The 19,969-nt window shown below is 43.6% G+C and overlaps 1 protein-coding gene across 2 annotated transcripts in view; it reads left to right on the forward strand.

The window, feature by feature from the left end:
* Positions 1-12,043: 12,043 nt before the first annotated feature.
* Positions 12,044-19,969, forward strand: part of UBE2E3 (ubiquitin conjugating enzyme E2 E3) — a 56,450-nt gene continuing 48,524 nt past the window's right edge. For both annotated transcript variants that reach the window (XR_013957214.1, XM_080621264.1), the window contains exons 1-3: positions 12,044-12,160; positions 13,365-13,567; positions 15,705-15,755. Coding sequence is in view for 1 of the 2 variants with exons in the window: in XM_080621264.1 (XP_080477390.1) it covers positions 13,374-13,567; positions 15,705-15,755 (245 nt within the window). In the remaining variant the exon portion in view is untranslated. The remainder of the gene's footprint in view (positions 12,161-13,364; positions 13,568-15,704; positions 15,756-19,969) is intronic.

The following is a 19,969-nucleotide window of genomic DNA, read 5'->3' on the forward strand; positions in this document are numbered from 1 at the left end:
CCCGCCAGAAAAGAGGACGTGCCCTTCCGGGTAGCTCCCACTTACATCCCCGGGCATGACGTGCTGTGGTATGGAATACCTCTTTGGCTAGTTTGGGTCAGGTGTCCTGTCCCTGCTTCCTCCCGGCTTCTCCTCCTCCCTGGCAGAGCATGAGACTCACAAAGTCCTTGGTCAGTCTAAACGTTGGTGTTATCAGCTCTGTTCCCAGGCCAAAAGTCAAAAACACAGTGCTGCAACAGCTACTAAGGAGAAAAACTGACTGCTACTGCTGAACCCAGGACATTTACAACTAGTCCCTCTGGAGGACATCGTCTCAAATTATTTGCAAGCACAAGTTCATTCACCTTCATGGAAATTATGCAGGGAAAAAGAGGAGAGCATCTCAGAGGAGACACTATCCACTCAGTCCTTCCACTTCTGAGCATCCTCTCAGTGCTTCCAAGACAAGGAAGTGAAACTAGCTTTATGTAACAGCTGCAGATGTAGACTGCCCAGAAGTCAAAGTAGTTTATTGCTCCTTCAGGAGTCTAAAAATCACAGCTTCTGTGATCCACTGGAAGCTTGTTGAGGGCTGTAATGAAAAGTTTGAAGAACTCTCCTGTGGACAACATCAGTTGTGGGAGCATAGAGGAATGATGTAAGCAATGGAACCTGCAAAAAGGAATAAAACCTATGTATTTCAGGTGACATCTAGATAGCAGTGATCAGAGGCTCTGGATGTCATTGATACTCCAAGGTGGAGAAGATGAAGCAAAAGAATAATGTTGCCTAATGCAACTGCAAGAATGAGAAGCTGTTCAGCATAGATATTTGAATGATATTTGAAAATAAACTTCAGTAAAAGAAGGCTCATGTTCTAGGACTGCCTTGTGAAAGGGGTCATAGTAAGAGTAGGTACAGAGCTTTGTGACAGCTAATAAATATGTAATAATGAGTATGTAATCACTGAAATGACAACTGGTTTGGAAACGTTATAGAAATGGGGATTTTAAAGATTAAAATTAACCTGATCTGAAGATAAACAGGTCTTTGGCTTTATTTAATAAATTATTGTGGGATTAATGTTAATTCAAAACCTAGAAATGTAACTGAACGACTATAATCCTTTCCTGACATTGGCTTAATGAACTCAAGCAGTCTCTGAGGCTTGGCTGTGCTTGGTGGGAATAGGGAGTAGGCAGGTAAGCACCACAACAGACAGGAGAGCTCATTAGCAGTGTGCCTCTGCTTTAAAATTAGACGTGTTTCCCAACAACTCTTCCTTTCCATTTTTAAAGTTGATTATTTTCGAAGAAACTCTGAACTTTCAGTACCTGTTTTTTTTAAATTAATGTGGCTAGAATACAGGGAGGACAGTCCAGAAGGCACAGGTTATTCTGTATTTCCAGTTGGTGGAAAAAAGCAGCCTTAACAATAAGCATCCATTAATGGTTCCGAGGACTCTGAAATATAAGTAATTCTCATTTTACAGATGAGGAAACTCAGACACAGAACAGTTCAGTGACTGCTCTGGTCAGAGTGTAGCAATGCTATCTCATCTGTCAATCTCTGCTGCCCTTTCCCACAGTTACATGATCTTCGCTCAAGAATTAATAACCAATATTACAACAGGCTACAAGTCTAAATTTGCTCTTTCCTCTCCCCAGACAGGGTTTATCTAACTTATTTCCTCTTCTCAATCTCCATTCTGACCTTTTCTGCTTTCCTCTTTTCTTCATTGCTGCTTTAAGCTGTGTACATGGTGGGGATAGCAGGGCTAAAATAGCAAGTTATACTTTACGTGGAAGGCTGTGAAAGTTGCGATCATTCTTATCTGTTTCAGCAAGGGGTTTGAAAGTCTTCTATGTCTTCTACTATTGTAAGACTTACCCTTGAGGTTAGGAGAAATTCTGCTCCTAAAGTAGAAGGCAGGAGAGAACATTGTCTGAAAATAAGCTGCTCTAGCAAGTGAGTTGGAAAACAAAGCTTTTAAATTTAATGATATTCTGAAACTGACCCAAATTCTGTGGAGGGCCAGCCTACAGAGGGAAGCAAACCTTGCAGACTCCAGGCAGCAGGGTAACAATTAGAGAACAGGTACACCTGAACACAGAATAGAAATCTCTCTTTTCTAGCGCCTGGTGGAAAAAGACTATTTATTCATTAGTTGGAAGTTCTGTTGTATGTGGAAATGTCAGGAAAATGGTTTAATGAACACAGTGCTGAACAAAATACAAGTCTGCTTCTTCAGATATGATCTTGACAATCTCATTGCTCCTTTGTCAGGTGCTGAAGCATCCTGCAGCAAAGGTGGTCAGGCATCACCTAAAATTACAAGTAGGCACATTGTACATTTCTAGGGAGAGCCTTTCCCCAGAAACCTGCCAATGTCTTTGCAGGATATTAAGTCCTGTGCCTGCTACATGATTACTGCCTGCCAAAGAAGGTTGACCTGTTCCAGTAAGTATGCTCACATCTCTTTACAGTACAGTCTGTCCACAGTTCACTGCGTTCAGCCCAGTGTGAGTAAATTAATCCATAGCCTCAAGATACTACCAAGAGCCAAATTTCAGACTGAGGAAACTTCAGTGACAGAGTTTTTCTGCAAGTTTATCTGAAAGTATTACATGACCTACAAACTGTGTTACAAATTGGATTTGCTTTATTCCTGATATATCTGACAACACTGTTAAGGAAATGGAAGAAGAGATTGGAAGAAAAGTGAAGTATTTTTACAAGTGGTGTTCACCTGCGGGAAGCCCCATGTTCTCAGAAAATAAAACCCCAGATTTTTTCTTTAATGGATGCTTTAAAGTACCTGAGCTGAGACATTTTCAGTTTGAGGGCAGACACACCAGGATAGGTAAGCAATTTTATTTTTGAGGCCACACCTATGTTTGTAATGAAGTTTGTAACCAGCATATGCAAAGGTGGTTACCTGAATGACAATCATGTGACTGATTGGATAGACAGTTTGGGAGTGTCTGAGTACAGTCTGTGTGCATACTGAAGTGCCTTAGGAAATGAGCTTCACCACCACATAAAACCTATGAGCACCAACCTTGGGAATCCTCTCTTGTGGGGAGATCTGAGAGCTGGCTTGAAGGTAGATATATTCAAATGATACCACTACCACTTGTGGCTAAATAGTATAGCATACCTTCTCTCCTTGCTGCTTAGATCAGCTCAGTGGATTGACTTTGGCTATTTGATCTGATCTAGTGCTATTAATGAAGGTCAGGGTGGAGCTGTAGATGAGCTCTGAGGTGTAAATTCAACAGTTCTGGATCTTGCGCCCAACAGCATGAGTTTTCTGTCAGTAAGGTACAAAAAGAAACAGACATAATAAATTCACCTATACTTATTCAAGAGAATGGTGAATTTATTCACCTCTGTAGGGTTTTTTTGTATCAATGTGTAGTAAAGGTCAATGCTAATGGAGATCTATATATCTGAATACTGTGGAGTGGTAGATAGGTGCTTTCTCCAAGTAGTTTCTCATTTCCCTTTTTTTTTTTCTGGGAGCAGAACCAGAGCTTATCACCTGGTACAAGAAACCAACAGAAATAGTGTATCATTAAAAAACACTTTGCTTGCTTCAGGATTTCACACATTCTGAGTCATTTTTCCCTGTCACCAAAGTTTTATAGTTATTAATTTGATAAAATGAATCTTAATGTCACTGTATTTCTTTACTGAAAGACGTATCAAACAAGAGTTTCTGCCAGAATTAAATTAGCACCATACTATTTCAAAGTTAAGGTTGAGAGAGATAATTACATAGGAAAAATGTACTCTGGAGACTTAAAATGCACACTGCAAAATGCCCATTATTAAATGGATACGCTTTATTCAATTTTGACTAACGAACCATTGTTGTTCTACATCTCCTTTATCCTTGTTTTGATGCTGAGACAGGAAAGTACCATACCAGTCAGGTATTTATACTGGATATTAGAAGGTATCATATGTAAAATATTGATGGGAGTTACAGATTTTTTTTTAAACAATCTAGCCACCTGTTTATGTGCTGGCATTTAAACATTTAACTTTCAATGCCCATGTTCCAGTTCAACACTAAATTAGATAAATTTGATTACATTGACCAAAATATTCCCTATCTTAATGTTTCCACTAGTAGGATTAATACAGCCTACTATCATTACTATTTAAAAGCACGATCAGTCTGACAGCAAAGGCCAAAAGTTCATTCTCAGACATAGCTGAAGCAGGGACAAAAATAAGCAGATCTCAGGAATGATGACCTCCATTTAGCTAATTAATTAAAACAATGTAAGGTAACTTAGGAATAAGAATACCCCTGAGAGATTTTTTTCATGGCTTTCAAGATCATGGATACAGTACAAAGTAAAGTAATCTTTTGATGTTAGATGAGTTGAAGCAGCTTCATTGGCATATTTTTTCTGCTGTTTTGAAGTTAGCACCATGGTCTTATTCTGGCATAGCATAGTCTTCTCTATTTTTATTTAATCAGAAAGCACTCTAAAAACATAGTATGTTAATATTCACATTAAATATTAGTGAGAACATAGCAAAGTGGTAATAAAAGATTACTTAGAAATTCAAGTATGAACAGGCAAAGCTATAGTCAGACTGATCCAAGCAGAGCTGGTATGAATTGAGCTTGCATTTCCTGGTCTTCCTTACCAGTGTTGCGCAGACAAGAGCATCATTTCAGCTTAACTCTGGTTGGAAATGCTAAAACTCTTTAAATTTAGGCTTTAATTGACACTTTCATTATGCTAATTATACTGCAAACTTCCATCTCAAGCTCCTGCCCCTCCACACAGTGCCATCCTCATGAATAGCATATACAGTGATATACAAGTGCAGTCATACACCCCTTCTACCTGAAGAGATAGAGTAGGTTGATTTACATATTTATTAAACATTGTAAGTAGAAGCACGCACTGCAGTGCCACATTGCATCATGAAGGAGGGCTCCAGTAGCAGCTGGGATTACCGCAGTGGAAAACACACAACAGTCAGTCTGTTGACATACATGTGAATAAAGGTAGGGAAGTGACACAATGGGTATTTAAGAAAAAAGCAACTTGAGAAATAACTGCATTCAGCAGTGCAGCTGCACTCTGCAGGGGCACGGAGAACATCCTTGATCTCTCATTCTCTGCTGGGAGTGGAGTAGAGACAGCATACGTGGCTGGCCAGGAAGGACACTCATCCATCAGCTGCTACCCCACCAGCCTAGCAGTAATGAGGAACTCCAGAGGGAGCCTGGTTCAGTTCTCACTTGGAAGGAGGATGTTGCTCAGAAGCGTAAAATGGAAATGCTTGTTATAAAAAGAATCAAAAGCTGAAAGAAGAGTTTACTGCTGAAACCATAGGATGAGACTAAAATCAGACTGGTCTCACACCTGCTAATCATAACTTCTTTCCTGAGCAAAGATTTCTGACTGGCAATACTAAAAGAGATACTTAAAGATAGTCACATCTTGACATCACACAGACGGGGGTGATAAAAATGCCTGTAACACTAAAAGCACCTCATTTCTAAGTCTGCATCACTTCACCTCTCAAATACTTCCGAGAAACCTTTCAACATGCTCAATGACAAACATAAACCCTCCACACAGCCTGCAGGATTGAACCCATTTGTGCCCTTCAGTTTTTGCAGTGTATCTCCAAGGCCTGACTTTCCATCTCAGATGGCTTTAGCTGCAATTGTTTAAAACACCATCACCCAGGCTCACCACCTCTCCAGCAGGGAGGCAACAAGCTCTTTAGCCAGGGCCATCCTCCCCTCTCAGCGCTCATCACCACTGTGGAGATCCAGTTCTGACACACATTACTCCTGCTGCGACTGCTATGAGATCCCACTGACCAGGGCACAAGGGAGACTGCTGGGAGTTGCAACACCTACTGCTATTGCAGAGACTGCCCAGCAAGCTCAGGAGTCCAGGCTGTGGAAGATCAGCCCTGCCCAGTTATTTGCAGCAGTGATTTATCATGATCAAGCCCTGACTTGTCTTTCCTGTCCCTTTGTGGGAGGTTAGGGCTCCTACAGACAATGGAGTGGATAAATGCAGACAGTGACGTTCCTAGGCAAAAAGCAAGATGCCACAAAGATACTCCACAGGAGTCTTTGGTAATCCTAATGTCTGTATGCTAAAAAAGGTATTGCTTCTTTATTGTAGAACAGGCAATCAGCCAAGCTGGCCTTTTATCCAGTGCAGACATGATAATGGGAAATATGTACGGGCCTTACCCTATAATTAGGGTGCATTCAGAAGTGTCCCAGGCTTTCCAGGCAGGCAAATGTAAAACGCTGTGACTCATCACTACAGGGTGTGACTGCTCAAAGGGATTTGTAAAGTTTTCTTTAAATGCTGATCAGTTCCTTCCTCTTTGATGGGATGTCAGAAACCAGAATCTGAAGAGCCTGTTGGGGGCCTACCTGTCAAACTGCTGATAAGCCACATAAAGCTGTTTGTGCCAACAGTCACCAGCTGTAAAGGTGAAGGGAATCTCTTACCCAGCTAACCCCAGGGAAATAGGTCACCCAGGCTGAAGCAGGGAGGAGCTGTCCAGGATCTTTTTTGTGTTTTTAATAACACCCTCAGGATGGACCCATTTAGTGATGCAAATATAATTTTTTTTTTTGTGAAAAAACAACAGTCAGCTTATGAATAATGCCTGCCCCATGTGCATGTTTCTTTCTGACCTCAACTCAGCTAAGTGAGTTTGACTTCATAATTATCTTGTCGCCTTCCGGCTGGCATGAATGAGGATATTAGCTCTATTACCAGCAGCCTATTAACTTTCTGCTTTCGTTCAAACTTTGGTCTTACGGAGCCAAACGGTTCAATTTAAGCAGTCTGCAGAAAGCACGAAGATACATGCTTGTGTATATACTTACAGATAATTCAATCTGAGATGGTTTAGGGGTGGAATATCTCTAACTGTAACAGGGAAATGAGAAGTTTACTAGGCCTTCAACATTATTCCCTGCAACAGCTACTAATTTCACAGCAGAATATGACGCTCTGAAAATGACAGCATTATTTCACTATGCTCCACGTGCAGAAAAGAAGCAGATTCTCACACTGAAAATTTTCTGAGAATGCTGGTCTGCCAGAGTTGTATCTGTACAGACAAGTTCTCCCTAACTTATGATTTACACATTATACTGTCGGATATACACCATAAAGTCATTTTATGGAGTTTATGAAGCTGTTTAGAGACCTACTGTTCTCACACTTTGCTAGGGGTAAAAGTCTGCCAGTATCTGCATTAACTATAGTCATTGACTATAGTCAAATACTCATCATACTGTGATAAAAACTAAATCTGTCAAAGCAAGCTGGAACTACCCATATACATACATCAAGGACATTTTTTTCAATTAACATTTCAATTAAAATTTCAAGGGAAAAAATTATTTTAATGACATTGTTTGCAGATGAATACTCACTGAAAGAATGCTTATTTATAGTGGGAAATCCCCTTATGAAATACAAATTACTACCATCCAGTAGACAGACCAATTCCACATCAACTTTCCTTATTTAATTTTTCTCACCTTTCCCGTAGATGTCCAAGTAAAATGAAAATTTATGAGGTTAAAAACAGATTAATAAAAGCTACTTTAAACAAAAAAGTATGTATTTTTTTTAAGCACTGATACTTACTTGACATGCACAGACACTGGATTCTTCTGAATGACTACAGGAACTCCAAAGGGGGCACTGTGCTTTCTTTTCTTGCATCAATAATCCATACACAGGGAAAGAATTTAAACAACAGAATACAAGGACTCCATGGGAACACGGAAATAAGACCTTTTTCACGTGACTGTGCTTCAAAAACACACTTTTACCTGTTACGGTATTTAAGTGCTTAACACTAATCTGTCTATTAAAAACTAGTGCCCAACTGACCATTTAGCCTTTTAGTGTATAAAAACCAACCAGCAAATACAATGCATACCATACAGCAGAACTTCCTATCTACTTCGTAGGATTACAATGAAAACTAATTAGTATCTGCAGTGCTTTAAGTATATTTTTACGGATTTAGATATAGCAGTGTTCATCACAATAAGGAATCCTGGCTAACTAGCTAACTCTTGTGTTAAAATGGAGCTGGTAACTCTTCCTGGATCCAGAGAAAGTAAAGATATCCTGAAAACTCCTCTAACCATCCTGACTCCCAGGCCTCATGACAGTCTGCATTAGAGCAGTCTCGGGACTATTGCTGAGCTACAACAGTGTCCAAAAAGTCATTCCTCAAACAAGCACAACTGAAGCACAGCAGTGTTCTGGCTCTTGCCTTCATCTCTGCCGCCCAACTCCCTGTCCTCCTTACTCCACCATATTCCCGTGCCAGGATTTGTAAGGTAGCCATACAAAACCAACAGATGGGCTAAACACCAGCTGACAAAGGGACCAGGAGGTGGCTTCCTACAGCTGATTCCTGCCCATTCCCACCCTTACTTTACTTCTCAGTTTGAGGACAAAAAAATTACCTCTGCTTGTCTTGTGAATTCTTGAGGACACCAATTAATTGAAATGTAGTAGGAACATTGTTTTTTAGGGATTATTTTCCATTCATAAACCCAAATGAACCTATAGCATCACAATGTGAAAATAATCCTAATTATGGGAGTAATTTTAAGGCACAACAGGATGAGCTGCAATTGCTGATCCTGTAGCAGGCTTCCTGCACTTCTGAAAGTCACTACACCTCTTCCTGGCCCAAAGCTTTTGCCTAATCTACTTTCCCAGCTCTCTCTGTTAGAAAGTTTAATTATCCTGGGAAAAGGCAGGCTGGATATTTGTACTGGATCTACCTTATATAAGGATCACTGGTTGCTACTATGACACTAGTTGCTAAGAAAAACACAATCTGAATTTTACCCCACCTACTTTAAAACAAAATAAATCTCTTCATTACCTGGTTCTGCAGTTTGGGCCCATCTAGCTGTGGTGTTGCAGCAGAGCTCCAACAGGTGCTTTAACAACACAATTCCCACAGTATGGGAACACACACAGAATAGAAAGACACATTGCCAGGCGGAGATATATTTACTGTCAGGAAACAGTGATTTTATGATAAAGAAGATGGAGTACACGACTGTAAACATTAAGTAGTATTTTCTGTTGAGCTGCTCTTAATATGAAAAATGCATGCTGGCCTTATTTTACCATCTGTACACCCTTAAAATGGTAGGAGCAAGAAGATCAAGCAGTGATTTTTCCATCCCTCATAGTTTTCCTGTGAGAAGTGGAAAATGCCTTTCACCCTAGTGTTGGTGCCAGGCATTGAGTTGTTTGCTATCACAGAATTTCATGTCAGATGGAGGAGACTGAACTGTGAATTCCTAAACCTAGAAAAATATTCTCTCTATGTCTGTGAAGCTCAAAGCAGCTGCTAAACCTCCGCATGCTGACAGTAACTTCATACCTGTGCTCTGACAGAACAGGGATGGAGACGTACCCAAAAAGACACTGGGCTTCTGAAAAAAACAACCACCACCTTCAGGAGCAGGGTTTGTAAAACAAACCCAAACAAAGGCAACTGACTGGGGAACAAACGCAGGCCTCACCCACTCCTGAGTGTCCAGGACAAGTCTGTAACGTCCTTAGGAAGGCCCTGAACTTCACAATACCAGCTACACTTTGACTGTTCAAGTACCCAGTAAACTGAGAAAGCAAAGCATTCATGGTGGGTGCATCAGTTAAAATTAACCGATGTCAAATCACAAGGGATATGAAAAGCCATAGAGATATTGATATGTAGCTTTGCAACAGTGGCTATTAAAATCAGCATTTCTCCTTCCACCTCTACTGTACCCCTCAGTGCAGCACTTTACTTTTTCTATGGTTTACAACATAACAAACATACCCAAGGAAAATACCACCTCATAAAAAGAAAGTGTCATCCTTTGAGACCTGATGTCAAATGAATGAATATTCATTCAAATAAACACCTGTTATACCCACACACTGCCGTAGTAAATCTGTTTTAATAAGGTTCAAAAGGCTGAGAATAAACAAAATCTAGGCTGGCTTTTCAACTAGTCTCTGTTAAAGAGGCTTGCTTTATTTTCACTTGGTATCCTGAAAGCCACAGAAGCCACACAAGAGGTAGCAGCTGATGTGGTGTGCAACCCTTGACCAATCTACTCACTTTCATTCTGCAGACGCACACTCTTCTAGTACATTTTGGTTTTGGACACCTGTGTTAACTTTCACCTGAAATGAAAGAAAAATTTAAACACTTAATCCTGACCTTCAAAGCTCCAGCCAGGCTCATCTTGAGCACCATCAATGGAACGGGGCAGGTGAGGGAATGAAAAAGGTTCTCAGTGCTGACTGATAGATTTTTGATATTGCCATGCTTCCCTTTTACTAATTATGCCCAGATTGCTCATCATCCAGATACTGTTTATGCTAGGAATTTTCTACAGCATACCTCAGGGGCAAATTGCCTGTAGTGGAGATCTGGGAATTCTCTCTAGCCTACTTTAACAAACAAACCTCCAGTATTCTCCACATCACATCATTCAACTCTCTCGCCAAATCTCCAGCATACTTTTCAACTGAGCTAACTTCAGCTGCCCAGAGAAGGGTATTCCCTGACACGCCAGTTGTTTATTCTCTCTAGAGCATGATATATACTCTCTGACCCCTTGATCCTGCACAAGCTAAGAAAACAGAGTAGTTTTAAGTCATTAGACTGATGATAATGAAAGCCCTTGAGGTAGAAACCATCCAGGCGAAAGCCCTTGCGCTGGACAGCAACATTAGTCTGAGATTTCATGTAAATTGCACAAATGTTTACAGTAATTGTTAGCTCCTTCACTGCTGAAGCCAGTTACCCACGACCTCATCCATGTTTTGCAGACAGAATGAATCCTTTTTGCAAATGCATTTTATTGCCAGCTCCAAGTTTGGAGTATTTACATTATTTCAATTGGTGCATTGCTTTTACTGCACGATGTACTAGAGGTGTGCAGCGCATAAAGCTGTTCATGAACACACCAGAACGGCACGTACATGACAGGCCAGAAAATAAAACTTAATCTCCACCCTACACCACCTTCCACACAGTTGTGACACCTACCAGAACTGCTAATACTGCTTTTGCGCCTTAAATCATTCAAACACTGGCTGCCGGGGAACAACTAGCTCCGTTTTAAACCCTGACTCCCGTGAGGGCAACTCTCCTGCAGGGTACCCACAGCCCGCACAGGGCGTGGCTGGTGGGATCCCCATGGCCACCACTCCATCCCGTGGGCTCCCACAGGGATGCCGCACCACACACCAGTTTCTCCAGCTCCCACGTGTGAAGATGTGCCAGGAATAGAGACGTTTTGGAGGTGAATGCAAGAGGGCAGCAATGGCGGGTGCAGAACCGTCACCGGTCCCACTCCTGTACGGGTGGCCCATGCCTGTCCCTACCTCGACAGGGGCGCAACGCACGAGGTGAGGTGCGAGGCCAGAAGCTCTGGAGGCCGCACGGTGCCCGACGGGTGCAGCCGGCGGCAGGTACCGGCCCGGTGCTGCCCCGCAGAGCCGGCGGGCTGGAGGCCGGAGCCCACCAGGAAGCGGAGCAGTGCCCGGGCACCAACTGCGGCGCAGGGGAGCAGAGCGGGCGGGCACGGGCCGGTCCGAGCGGCCGTCGAGACCCGCCCCCCCCCACGCGCCGCCGCTTTGTCCTTGCCCGGCCCGGAGCACGCGCGCCCCGAGCCGCGGCGGGAGAGCGCCTGCGCGCGCTCCGGCGACCGCGAGCGCCCCCTCTCCCCTCCCCCCCCCCCAATCCCCGCGCCGTGAGCTCCGCCGGCGGCGCCGCGCCTGGCGGGGGCGGGAGGAGGCCGGAGGCGGCCGGCGCCCCCTCCCCCGCCCCCGCCGGCGCGCGCCCGCCGCCCCCCGCCCCGGCCCCCCGGCCCGCCGCGGGAGCCCGCGCCGCAGAGCGGGGCCCGCCAGCGCCACCCGCCGGCCGCGGGGCTGCACCGCGCCTCCCCCCGTCCCCCCCTGCTCCGGCTCTCAATGTTCCACACTGCCCGGCCACAGAGCCGCCGCCGCCGCCGTATAGCCCCCCGGCCGCCTCCGTCCCCCTCCTCGGGCGCCGCGGGCCCGGCCCGGCCCCCCGCCATCCCGCCTCTCCGACCCAGCAGCGGGACAGGACGCCGGCGAAGGTAAGGGAGAGGCGGGCGAGGCGGCTGCCGCGGCGGCTGGGCGAGCGCGGTGGGGGGAGGCGGGGAGGAGGCGGGGGGGCTGGTAGAGGAGCTTTGTTCTTGTTTTCGGCGCTCGCTGCCTGGCGGCGGCCGGGGGCGCGGAGCCGGCCCGAGTTCACGCCTCACTTGGTGCACACGCACGGTGCGGTGCGGGGCCGGGCGAGCCGCCGCCGCCCGCCGCGCCGAGCCCAACCGAGCCGCGCCGCGCCGCGCCGGGGCTCTCCCCACAAAGCGCGGCCGGGCGGGCGGGCGGCCGCCTCCAGCCCTGCCGCAGCTCCCCGCCGCGCTCCTCCTCGGCCCCCCCCCGGCCGCCGGGGCAGCCCCCTCCTCCCCCCCCCCCCGCTCTTTCCCTCCCCCCGATCGGCGGAAAAATGTCGGTCTGCCTGGCGGAGCTGCGCGGGGAGCGGCGGCGGGGAGAGCTGTGTAGAAGGTGCAGTTTGAATTATGCTTCTTCCCCCTCCGGCAGCTCGGCGGTGGCCAAATGCAGTTCTCGCTGCTGGCCATGTAAATAACCGGGGCTGCTGCTGCCCGGATTGCTCTGAATGCAGCTTGGGGTTTTTCTCTTAAAAAAAGCAATCAACCCAACAACAACAGCGAAAACCCCGAGTCGTGTGTGCTCTCCCCTCCGCAGCCCAGCCCTTTAAATGCCCAGAGCAAGTGTACATTTCCATCTGAAATCAACCCAAGTGTTGCTGGCAATATATTTTCTCGGGGAGAGGGGGAGAGAGGAGGGGGATCTGGCGTTTGGACCCAATAAAATGCTCTGCTCCAGTGTAAATATTTACAGGGTATTAGTGACTTTTTAAAAGACATTTTCAGCGAGGTCTGTTATTTACCATGTGTCATAAGTTATTAATGTGCACTGCCTAAGTACCCTGCTAAATCTGTCTCGTGCCTTAGAACAAAGTCGACAATTGGCATATTGTTTAAAGTATGAAAAAAATGCGAGTGGGCCTAAAAATTGGAAATATCAGTATTTTCAGAAGTGTAAATATCGCTTGGTAGCTGTCAAACTGCAGCCCCCGGGGATGAGACAAAGAAGTGTATTTCTCTAGTCAAACGGAGTTGTCACCAATTCAGGTGTTCTCTCGAACTTGGGGAATGGCGAGAGGGAGTCCTGCCCGTTGTATTAACTCTGCCTCTTTGCTTCTCCTCCTGCAAAAAGCTCCCCACGATGTCCAGTGATAGGCAGAGGTCAGACGATGAAAGTCCCAGTACCAGCAGCGGTAGTTCAGATGCAGATCAAAGGGATCCACCGGCACCTGAACCGGAGGAGCAAGAAGAACGAAAGCCATCTGCCACCCAGCAGAAGAAGAACACCAAACTGTCCAGCAAAACTACTGCTAAGCTGTCTACTAGTGCTAAAAGGTAAAGGGGACGCTCTGTACAACAATCTGTAGGACTTTTTATGTGGTATTTTGAGAGGCGGCACTTGCGTTGCACTTCTCAGGGTGAAGGGGTTCTTCTTGTAAAGCTGTGTGGGACAGAGCAAAGTACCAACTTCTTTTAGTACAGGAGCCTGCCAGGTGGTATCTTCATTAATCCAAGTCTTACTGGGGTAGTAAAATTACATGGATTTGTCATACATCTTTGGAGGAGTTGTTTGAGAACTTGGTAACTTACAGGCTGGCTGGGGAGGCACCTGAGTGTGTCTTGTACTGGCAAAAATGCGGGAAAGAGCGTCAGCTTTGGCTATCTTTTTCAGTTAGATTGGTGTTGGGTGGAGTCCTCCTGGTGTATTTTATTATGGTCTGTAGACTGATGACAAGCAATGCTCTTTAATTAAAGAAGTCACAAAACCCCAGTGGCTCCTGTGGGCTGCATGACTGGCTTTTCATGTCAGTGCACGGGAGAGCCTTCCACGCCTTGAAGTTTGTTCTGCAGTTCTTTCAGGAGAAACTTTGGCAAGTTTTCTCCCTTAGGATCTGTACATTCAGACTATGGCGTCCTACAGGTAGCCTCTACCTTTAAATATAAAAATATTCAGAAACCTTGTTTAAATGTATATGTTGCATTTTTATTTGCGTATAATGTCACTGGCAGTCCAGCTCTCAAGACACACACTCTGATAGTTTTCTGTAAGTAAGTTCAGCCGTTTGAAATAGGCAGACTTTAAACCCCTTGATTCCAGTGGTCTTTGAGATGAAAGATAACTTTGCAGTCCTTTCCCTGGAGTTGCTTTCCTTTACAAACATCCACAAATATCTGATAGCAAGAAAAGCTGTAGAGTGGCCGTGGTAGCTTGAAGTTTTGCTTGTTTCATGTGAAGACTGTGGTTCAAACTTTTAGAAACACTTTAGTAATTATTTATTGGACTAAAATTCAGTAAATAGTTTTTGAAATGTGTTAAAATTGCTGCAGAATATGGCTGGGTGGCTTTGATGACTTTTGGGATTGTTAAAGAAACCCTTTGAAATAGGACTGGCTAAAGACAGAACTGCTATGTAGGCTTTGGAGTTTGTTAGTACTTTTCTTCTTTGAAAAGCATGAGATGCGGGATTTCCAGATTGAGTTTTCCCCTCTTGCCTTTTTTTCACTGAATTATTGCAAGTCTAATTCTGTATCTCAAATAGTTTGGTAGTCTGACTGAATTTACCGGTAGTAGGGCCAAGGGCGTGCAAAGCAGTTACGTTAGCTTGTATTTTAACACTTGCTATTCACACAGAATTCGTGGTCTTGCTCATCTAGCTCCTTTGCTGAAGAGAAGTCTTACTTGATTTTCTAGAGGAATTTACCATGTGCCTTTTGAAATAACACCTCTTACGTACCTGAATAAACTGTCAAATTGACAAAAAGTTTTCCATATTCCTCTTCTGGATTAACAGCTTGGGAGTGGTTTTGGTAAAGTAAAGCTAAGAGCAGATTATGTCAAGTTATTATTTCACTTTTAATCATGTAAATACAGCTACTGTATAAGGTTGGGGAAAGAAAGGCAGCAGAAGGTGTGGAGAGCAGCAAAGTTGATCCAGAGAGATGATTCCACTAACAGAGACAGCTGGCAGATCTGGAAATCCCCTGATTTAAACACACTGCGGAGTAGTAGGTAAAATAGTGTGAAAAGTGTGTGCCTGGTGCCAGCGTGGTTCACGTCCTGAGCCGCAGTTACAGGTCTGTAGCGCTGGTTTAAAGTCATTGTCAAATCTGCCTGTGCAGCTCCCCCCCTCGCCTCATTTGCATATTAGCTTGAAAAGAAAATCTCCCTGGCAAAAAGTGCTCGGATGAGAATAAGAGTTACTTTTCTGGATACTTGTGGGAGATTCCTACCCAGCTCAGTTGGAAGCATTCTGTTTACACACAGCGTGGAGCAGGAAAAAAGCTGCAAAGTTTCTCAGCTGTGGGATTTGGGTTATGCCTCTGAGAACAAAGAGGAAGCAGCCATGTTAGCATTACTGAAGGCAAAGCCAATCTTGCATTTAACTGCATGGTGGTAGAGGGCAGTGTAATTCCCTGATTTATTCTATAGACTATCTCAAATGCTTTGTGTCTGTTCTCATTTCACCAACAGAATCCAGAAGGAGCTAGCTGAAATAACCCTTGATCCTCCTCCTAACTGCAGGTATGTAACGGCTTCTTAAATTGTGCACGATGGTAGGAGATTAATGTGCTCAGGCTAACAAATGGGAAACTTAGTGTTCATGGCCAGTGACTGTTAGACAAAAAATTGTGTGCAGCAGATGGAACAAGCATAGGGAACCTTCGATACTGAAGTTTGCTATTTTATCTGCATGTTGGAGGTGTAATGGTTAGTGATTGATGTACACAGCAAAATGTATTCAGTTTGTTTTTCATAGCTTGTCACTGCCTTTGTGAAACATTAATTTATATGAACTTCAGAATACCCTGAAGCTTTCAACTTAATGTCTGCATGTAGTTTGAGCTGGCTTTTTGAGTTTATAGAGTTATCACTTCGTTCTGAAGCAACAGTAAAGAACCGTATGTGATTTTTATACGCTTTCTCTTAGTGTGTTGCTTAGCAGTTAGATAAACTAAAGCATTGCCTTTAAATTTACATGTCTGTTGGTCAAAGTGGTAGTCTCTTAATAGAGACTATTTTTAAGGAAGTTCTCAACTTAGGAGGTGTTTCTGTTAGGTTTTAAGAAATGAAATTGTAAGCTTGGAAGATTGCGTGATTGAGTGCTAGATAAAGTGTTGGTAACCGGAGCTCGTGATCTGTAGGAAAGTTAAATGGTAGCATAGCTAGCTAATTTCTTTAAATCTTTTGCACGTTTTACTTTTGTTTAAAGGATGCGTAAAAGTTCTCATTAGCTGTAAGCGGCCAGTGTTCAGATTTGCAGTAGAGCTGTTGTTCTCATTCGATGCATCTCGATAAGACTTCTGACTGCAAGGTATCTTGAGATTAATAGCTCCTGTGTAACAGTGAGCCCTGTACATGTGTAAAAAATGCTGGAAGTGCTTTCTGATTTTATGTTGGAGTAGTTTGGCTTTCTGAATAGTTGGAAAAGTTCACTGCAGGTTTTGCAGCAAGAATTGAGTAAGATGTGAGTTATTCTTGTGTCTGACTAGTCCGTGAAAGCAGGGACTAACCAGAGCTGTGTTTTATTGAATTTGTGGTAAAGATGTCTTACCCTGAGGTCTGTGCTGTAGATTGCCTGTGGCTGTCTGATGTATTTGCATGCAGGGTCAGGGGCTCTACCTCTTCAATAGAGCCAAATGCCTGTTGGGTTTATTTGCTGATTTTTCTCCTTGGGGAAGTGGGAAGTATTTTGGTTTTTAATAGCTGTTTTAATGACTTCTAATAAATTAATGGAATCTAGTTCTGCATTGGTCATGCGCTTTATAGTTGGACCCTCAAAGAGGGGGCATGGTAGGAGAGAAAATATTTAAATGAAATAGAACACTAACACTTTGCCTTATAGTTGCTAAAAAGGTTGATTATAGCAGTTTCGGGTAAAGCAAGTTGCAGCTCGGTTTTTAGAAAGGGAAGCTGCCCCTCTCAAACTCTTCATTACCATCTGATATTTAGCTCTCTAGGAAAGCGTGTTCCTCTCATATTATCACAAGAGTATTGCAGGGAGTTTTTCTTGTGAACTGGTACTACCAGATGCCCAGAGATGCTGTTGAGAGTGATGAAAACCCCCTAATGTGCCTAAAATTACTCACATTTCTCTCCTACAGAGCGTAGGGGAGAAGATTATTTTTTTGCCAGTGAGGAAGTCAGTGCTACTGTTCCCATAAGTGTTTTTTAAGAGGAATTTAGTCCTTTTACTCAACAACAACTGTATGATGAATGCATTTTTACTTTTTGCAAAATAAAAGGTATTTACAATAGCTGTTGGCTTCTGTGATAGAAATTCTGGGTTCTCACGATGAGCAGTTTCTTAGAGTTTCAGTGCCTGAAGGATTACTGTTACATTGGAACTGACTTGTTAGAAGGAGCCTTTCTGGTATCAGGAGGTAAATGCAGCTGTGTGTTATGTGCAGAGCAGTTGAAGGTTGTAACAAACTTTCTTACAAGGTGTAGTAGCACAGCAGGCATATGACACCTCTTCGTTGCTCATCATGCAACAAGCAGCAGAACGCTACGTCTTAGATTTCTTGTAAAAGAAAAAGAATTTGTAAAAAAATATTTAAAAGCCTGCATAACTTGGAAACATTCATGTGTGCTTTAACAATAAAACCCCTTGTGTCATAAGTTCTCCCAAAGAGATTTCTTCTTGTGGGCTTGTTTCTCCTCCAGTTCTAGAGCACACCCTTATCATTTGCAGTCCACATGTTGCAGGCTTCACAAGAATACAACTGCCAACTGATGCTCTTGGAGGTTCATGGTCCTTCTGGTTACTCAGTTACATAACTGATAAAAAAATACCAATATTTAAAATATGATAATGGCACATGTAAGACATTAAATGTTAGTTTAACAGGATACAGTGCAAATACTGAATACTGTTGAACTCTCCCGTATCGTGTTAAACACTGATGGCTGCTGCCAGTTCTCACCTGCCGGTGTAACTGCATGTGGAGTTGCTCTGTTGGAGTGATCTGAGGCTGATTTAGCTATTTTAAAAATGACACCGACTGGTTGCACTGTGGTTCTCATGCAAAAGAGATGTAGGTTTCCTCAGCACTTACATTTCCTACAGTCACATGTGTTGCCATAACATTTCTCTTATAAAAATACCAGAGCCCCAAAAAATCCCCATTTCTGGGTGTGCTGAGCAGACCTGGGCTGCACATTAGCTTCTATTTTAGGCACTGGGGTAGCAGAATGACAGGCACAGTGGAAATGTGTAAAAAGCAGGTTTTTGCTTGCTTGTCTCAACAGTTGAGATTGATTTCTGATTCTGTTAACTGGACAATGAACTGTTAGAAAAATCATGTTGTCATGCATCATGTTGTCATGTTTGTGAGCAGTGAATACAAGCTGCATCTTGGGGGTACCAAGTATAAAACTTAATAACTTTATGCTGGTAGCTCTCCTCTTTAACATACAGTAATTCCTGTGATTTTTATGTAATTTCAAAGATAGAACATCGAAAACAATAAAATTGGATTTGGTCTTAAGCCACTAAAGATATTGAAAGGAAATTACGTATTGCTTGTGCCTCACGTTTTCCTCTGTCCAAGAGAAGAGCTTGAAACGAGTCAGTTACTGTCCAACATGCACTGTGGCGCTAGGCCAGATAGGTAAACTGAGGATGCAGGTATCTTATCCTGTTTTTTCTTGCTTTTGCTGGCTTAACTCAAAGTGTGCTACTTGGTGCAGTGTGCTGTATTTAATTTCTTTTGTGCTTTTAATAGCGTAAAGCAAAGCTAAAAAGGTCTTGGCCCTATTGCTCCTAGGCAGCTCAGTTTCAAACCATGGCCAAGCACTTACACATACTTCAAGGTATGGAAGTGTGCCAAACCCCACCGTTACACATTCTCAGGAAAATGCTGCAGAAATCTTGCACATAATGTGTGGTAAATCTGGGCTGCAGAGATGCTGTTAAATAGGTTTGACATATCTGAAATAACCATTTTCAATTCACGGCATAAATCTGTTCAGATCAGAGGTCACTGTTCCGTAGTTAAGGTTATATCTGAGGCTTCTGTTCTGACCTGCCCAACGTGGAGGCTGCAGCTCAGGTGGAGCAGGGCAGAGCCGGCTCCAATGCTCCTTGTGTTTCCTGGCTTTTAGGGCTGGCACGAATGAGGCCGTTCCCAGGGGTACAGTGATTTATAGCAGCTTCCTTTAGCTGTTCTTGGCTGCCCTGCTGATCCACAATAGCAAAAAAATGTATTCCCAGTCTTCTTTTCCTCACCACTCCTCATTTCCATTCCAAAATTAATCATTGTTCATCTTCATGGGAAAGTTTTTAAAGTTCAAGCCAGTATTAAGTAAATTTAGTAACACCCATGCCAGCTTAGTTTATAGTTTACAACCCATTTTACAACAAATCCAGTTTGGTATAAACTTTGTAGGAAATAAAAGCAAACACCAAAATGAGTGTATCCACTCAGAGCTTAATTCATATGGTTTAAAAAGAGGTGAGCTGATAGTGCATCTTTCCCATACAAGTGGGAGAATTTAAGCACTTTGTAATCTGTTCTGTCAGTCTGCTTTAATCTTTTCTGTTTGTTAAATTAAAGATCAGACGTCAGAAAACAACTGATTAAAAAAAAGAAATAAGGAAAAGAAAAAGAAGAAAGGCCAGATGAAACACGTGCCTTAGAGCACTGGTCAGAGAGACAGCTTTCCTCCTTCACAGCTGCTGGGAAATGGGAATTCTTACCAAGGGAAAGCTGCTTGCATCGTCCCAGAGGCTCCCT

The sequence above is a fragment of the Psittacula echo genome, assembly GCF_963264785.1.
Source record: "Psittacula echo genome assembly, chromosome: 6".
In the NCBI taxonomy this organism is placed as follows: Eukaryota; Metazoa; Chordata; class Aves; order Psittaciformes; family Psittacidae; genus Psittacula; species Psittacula echo.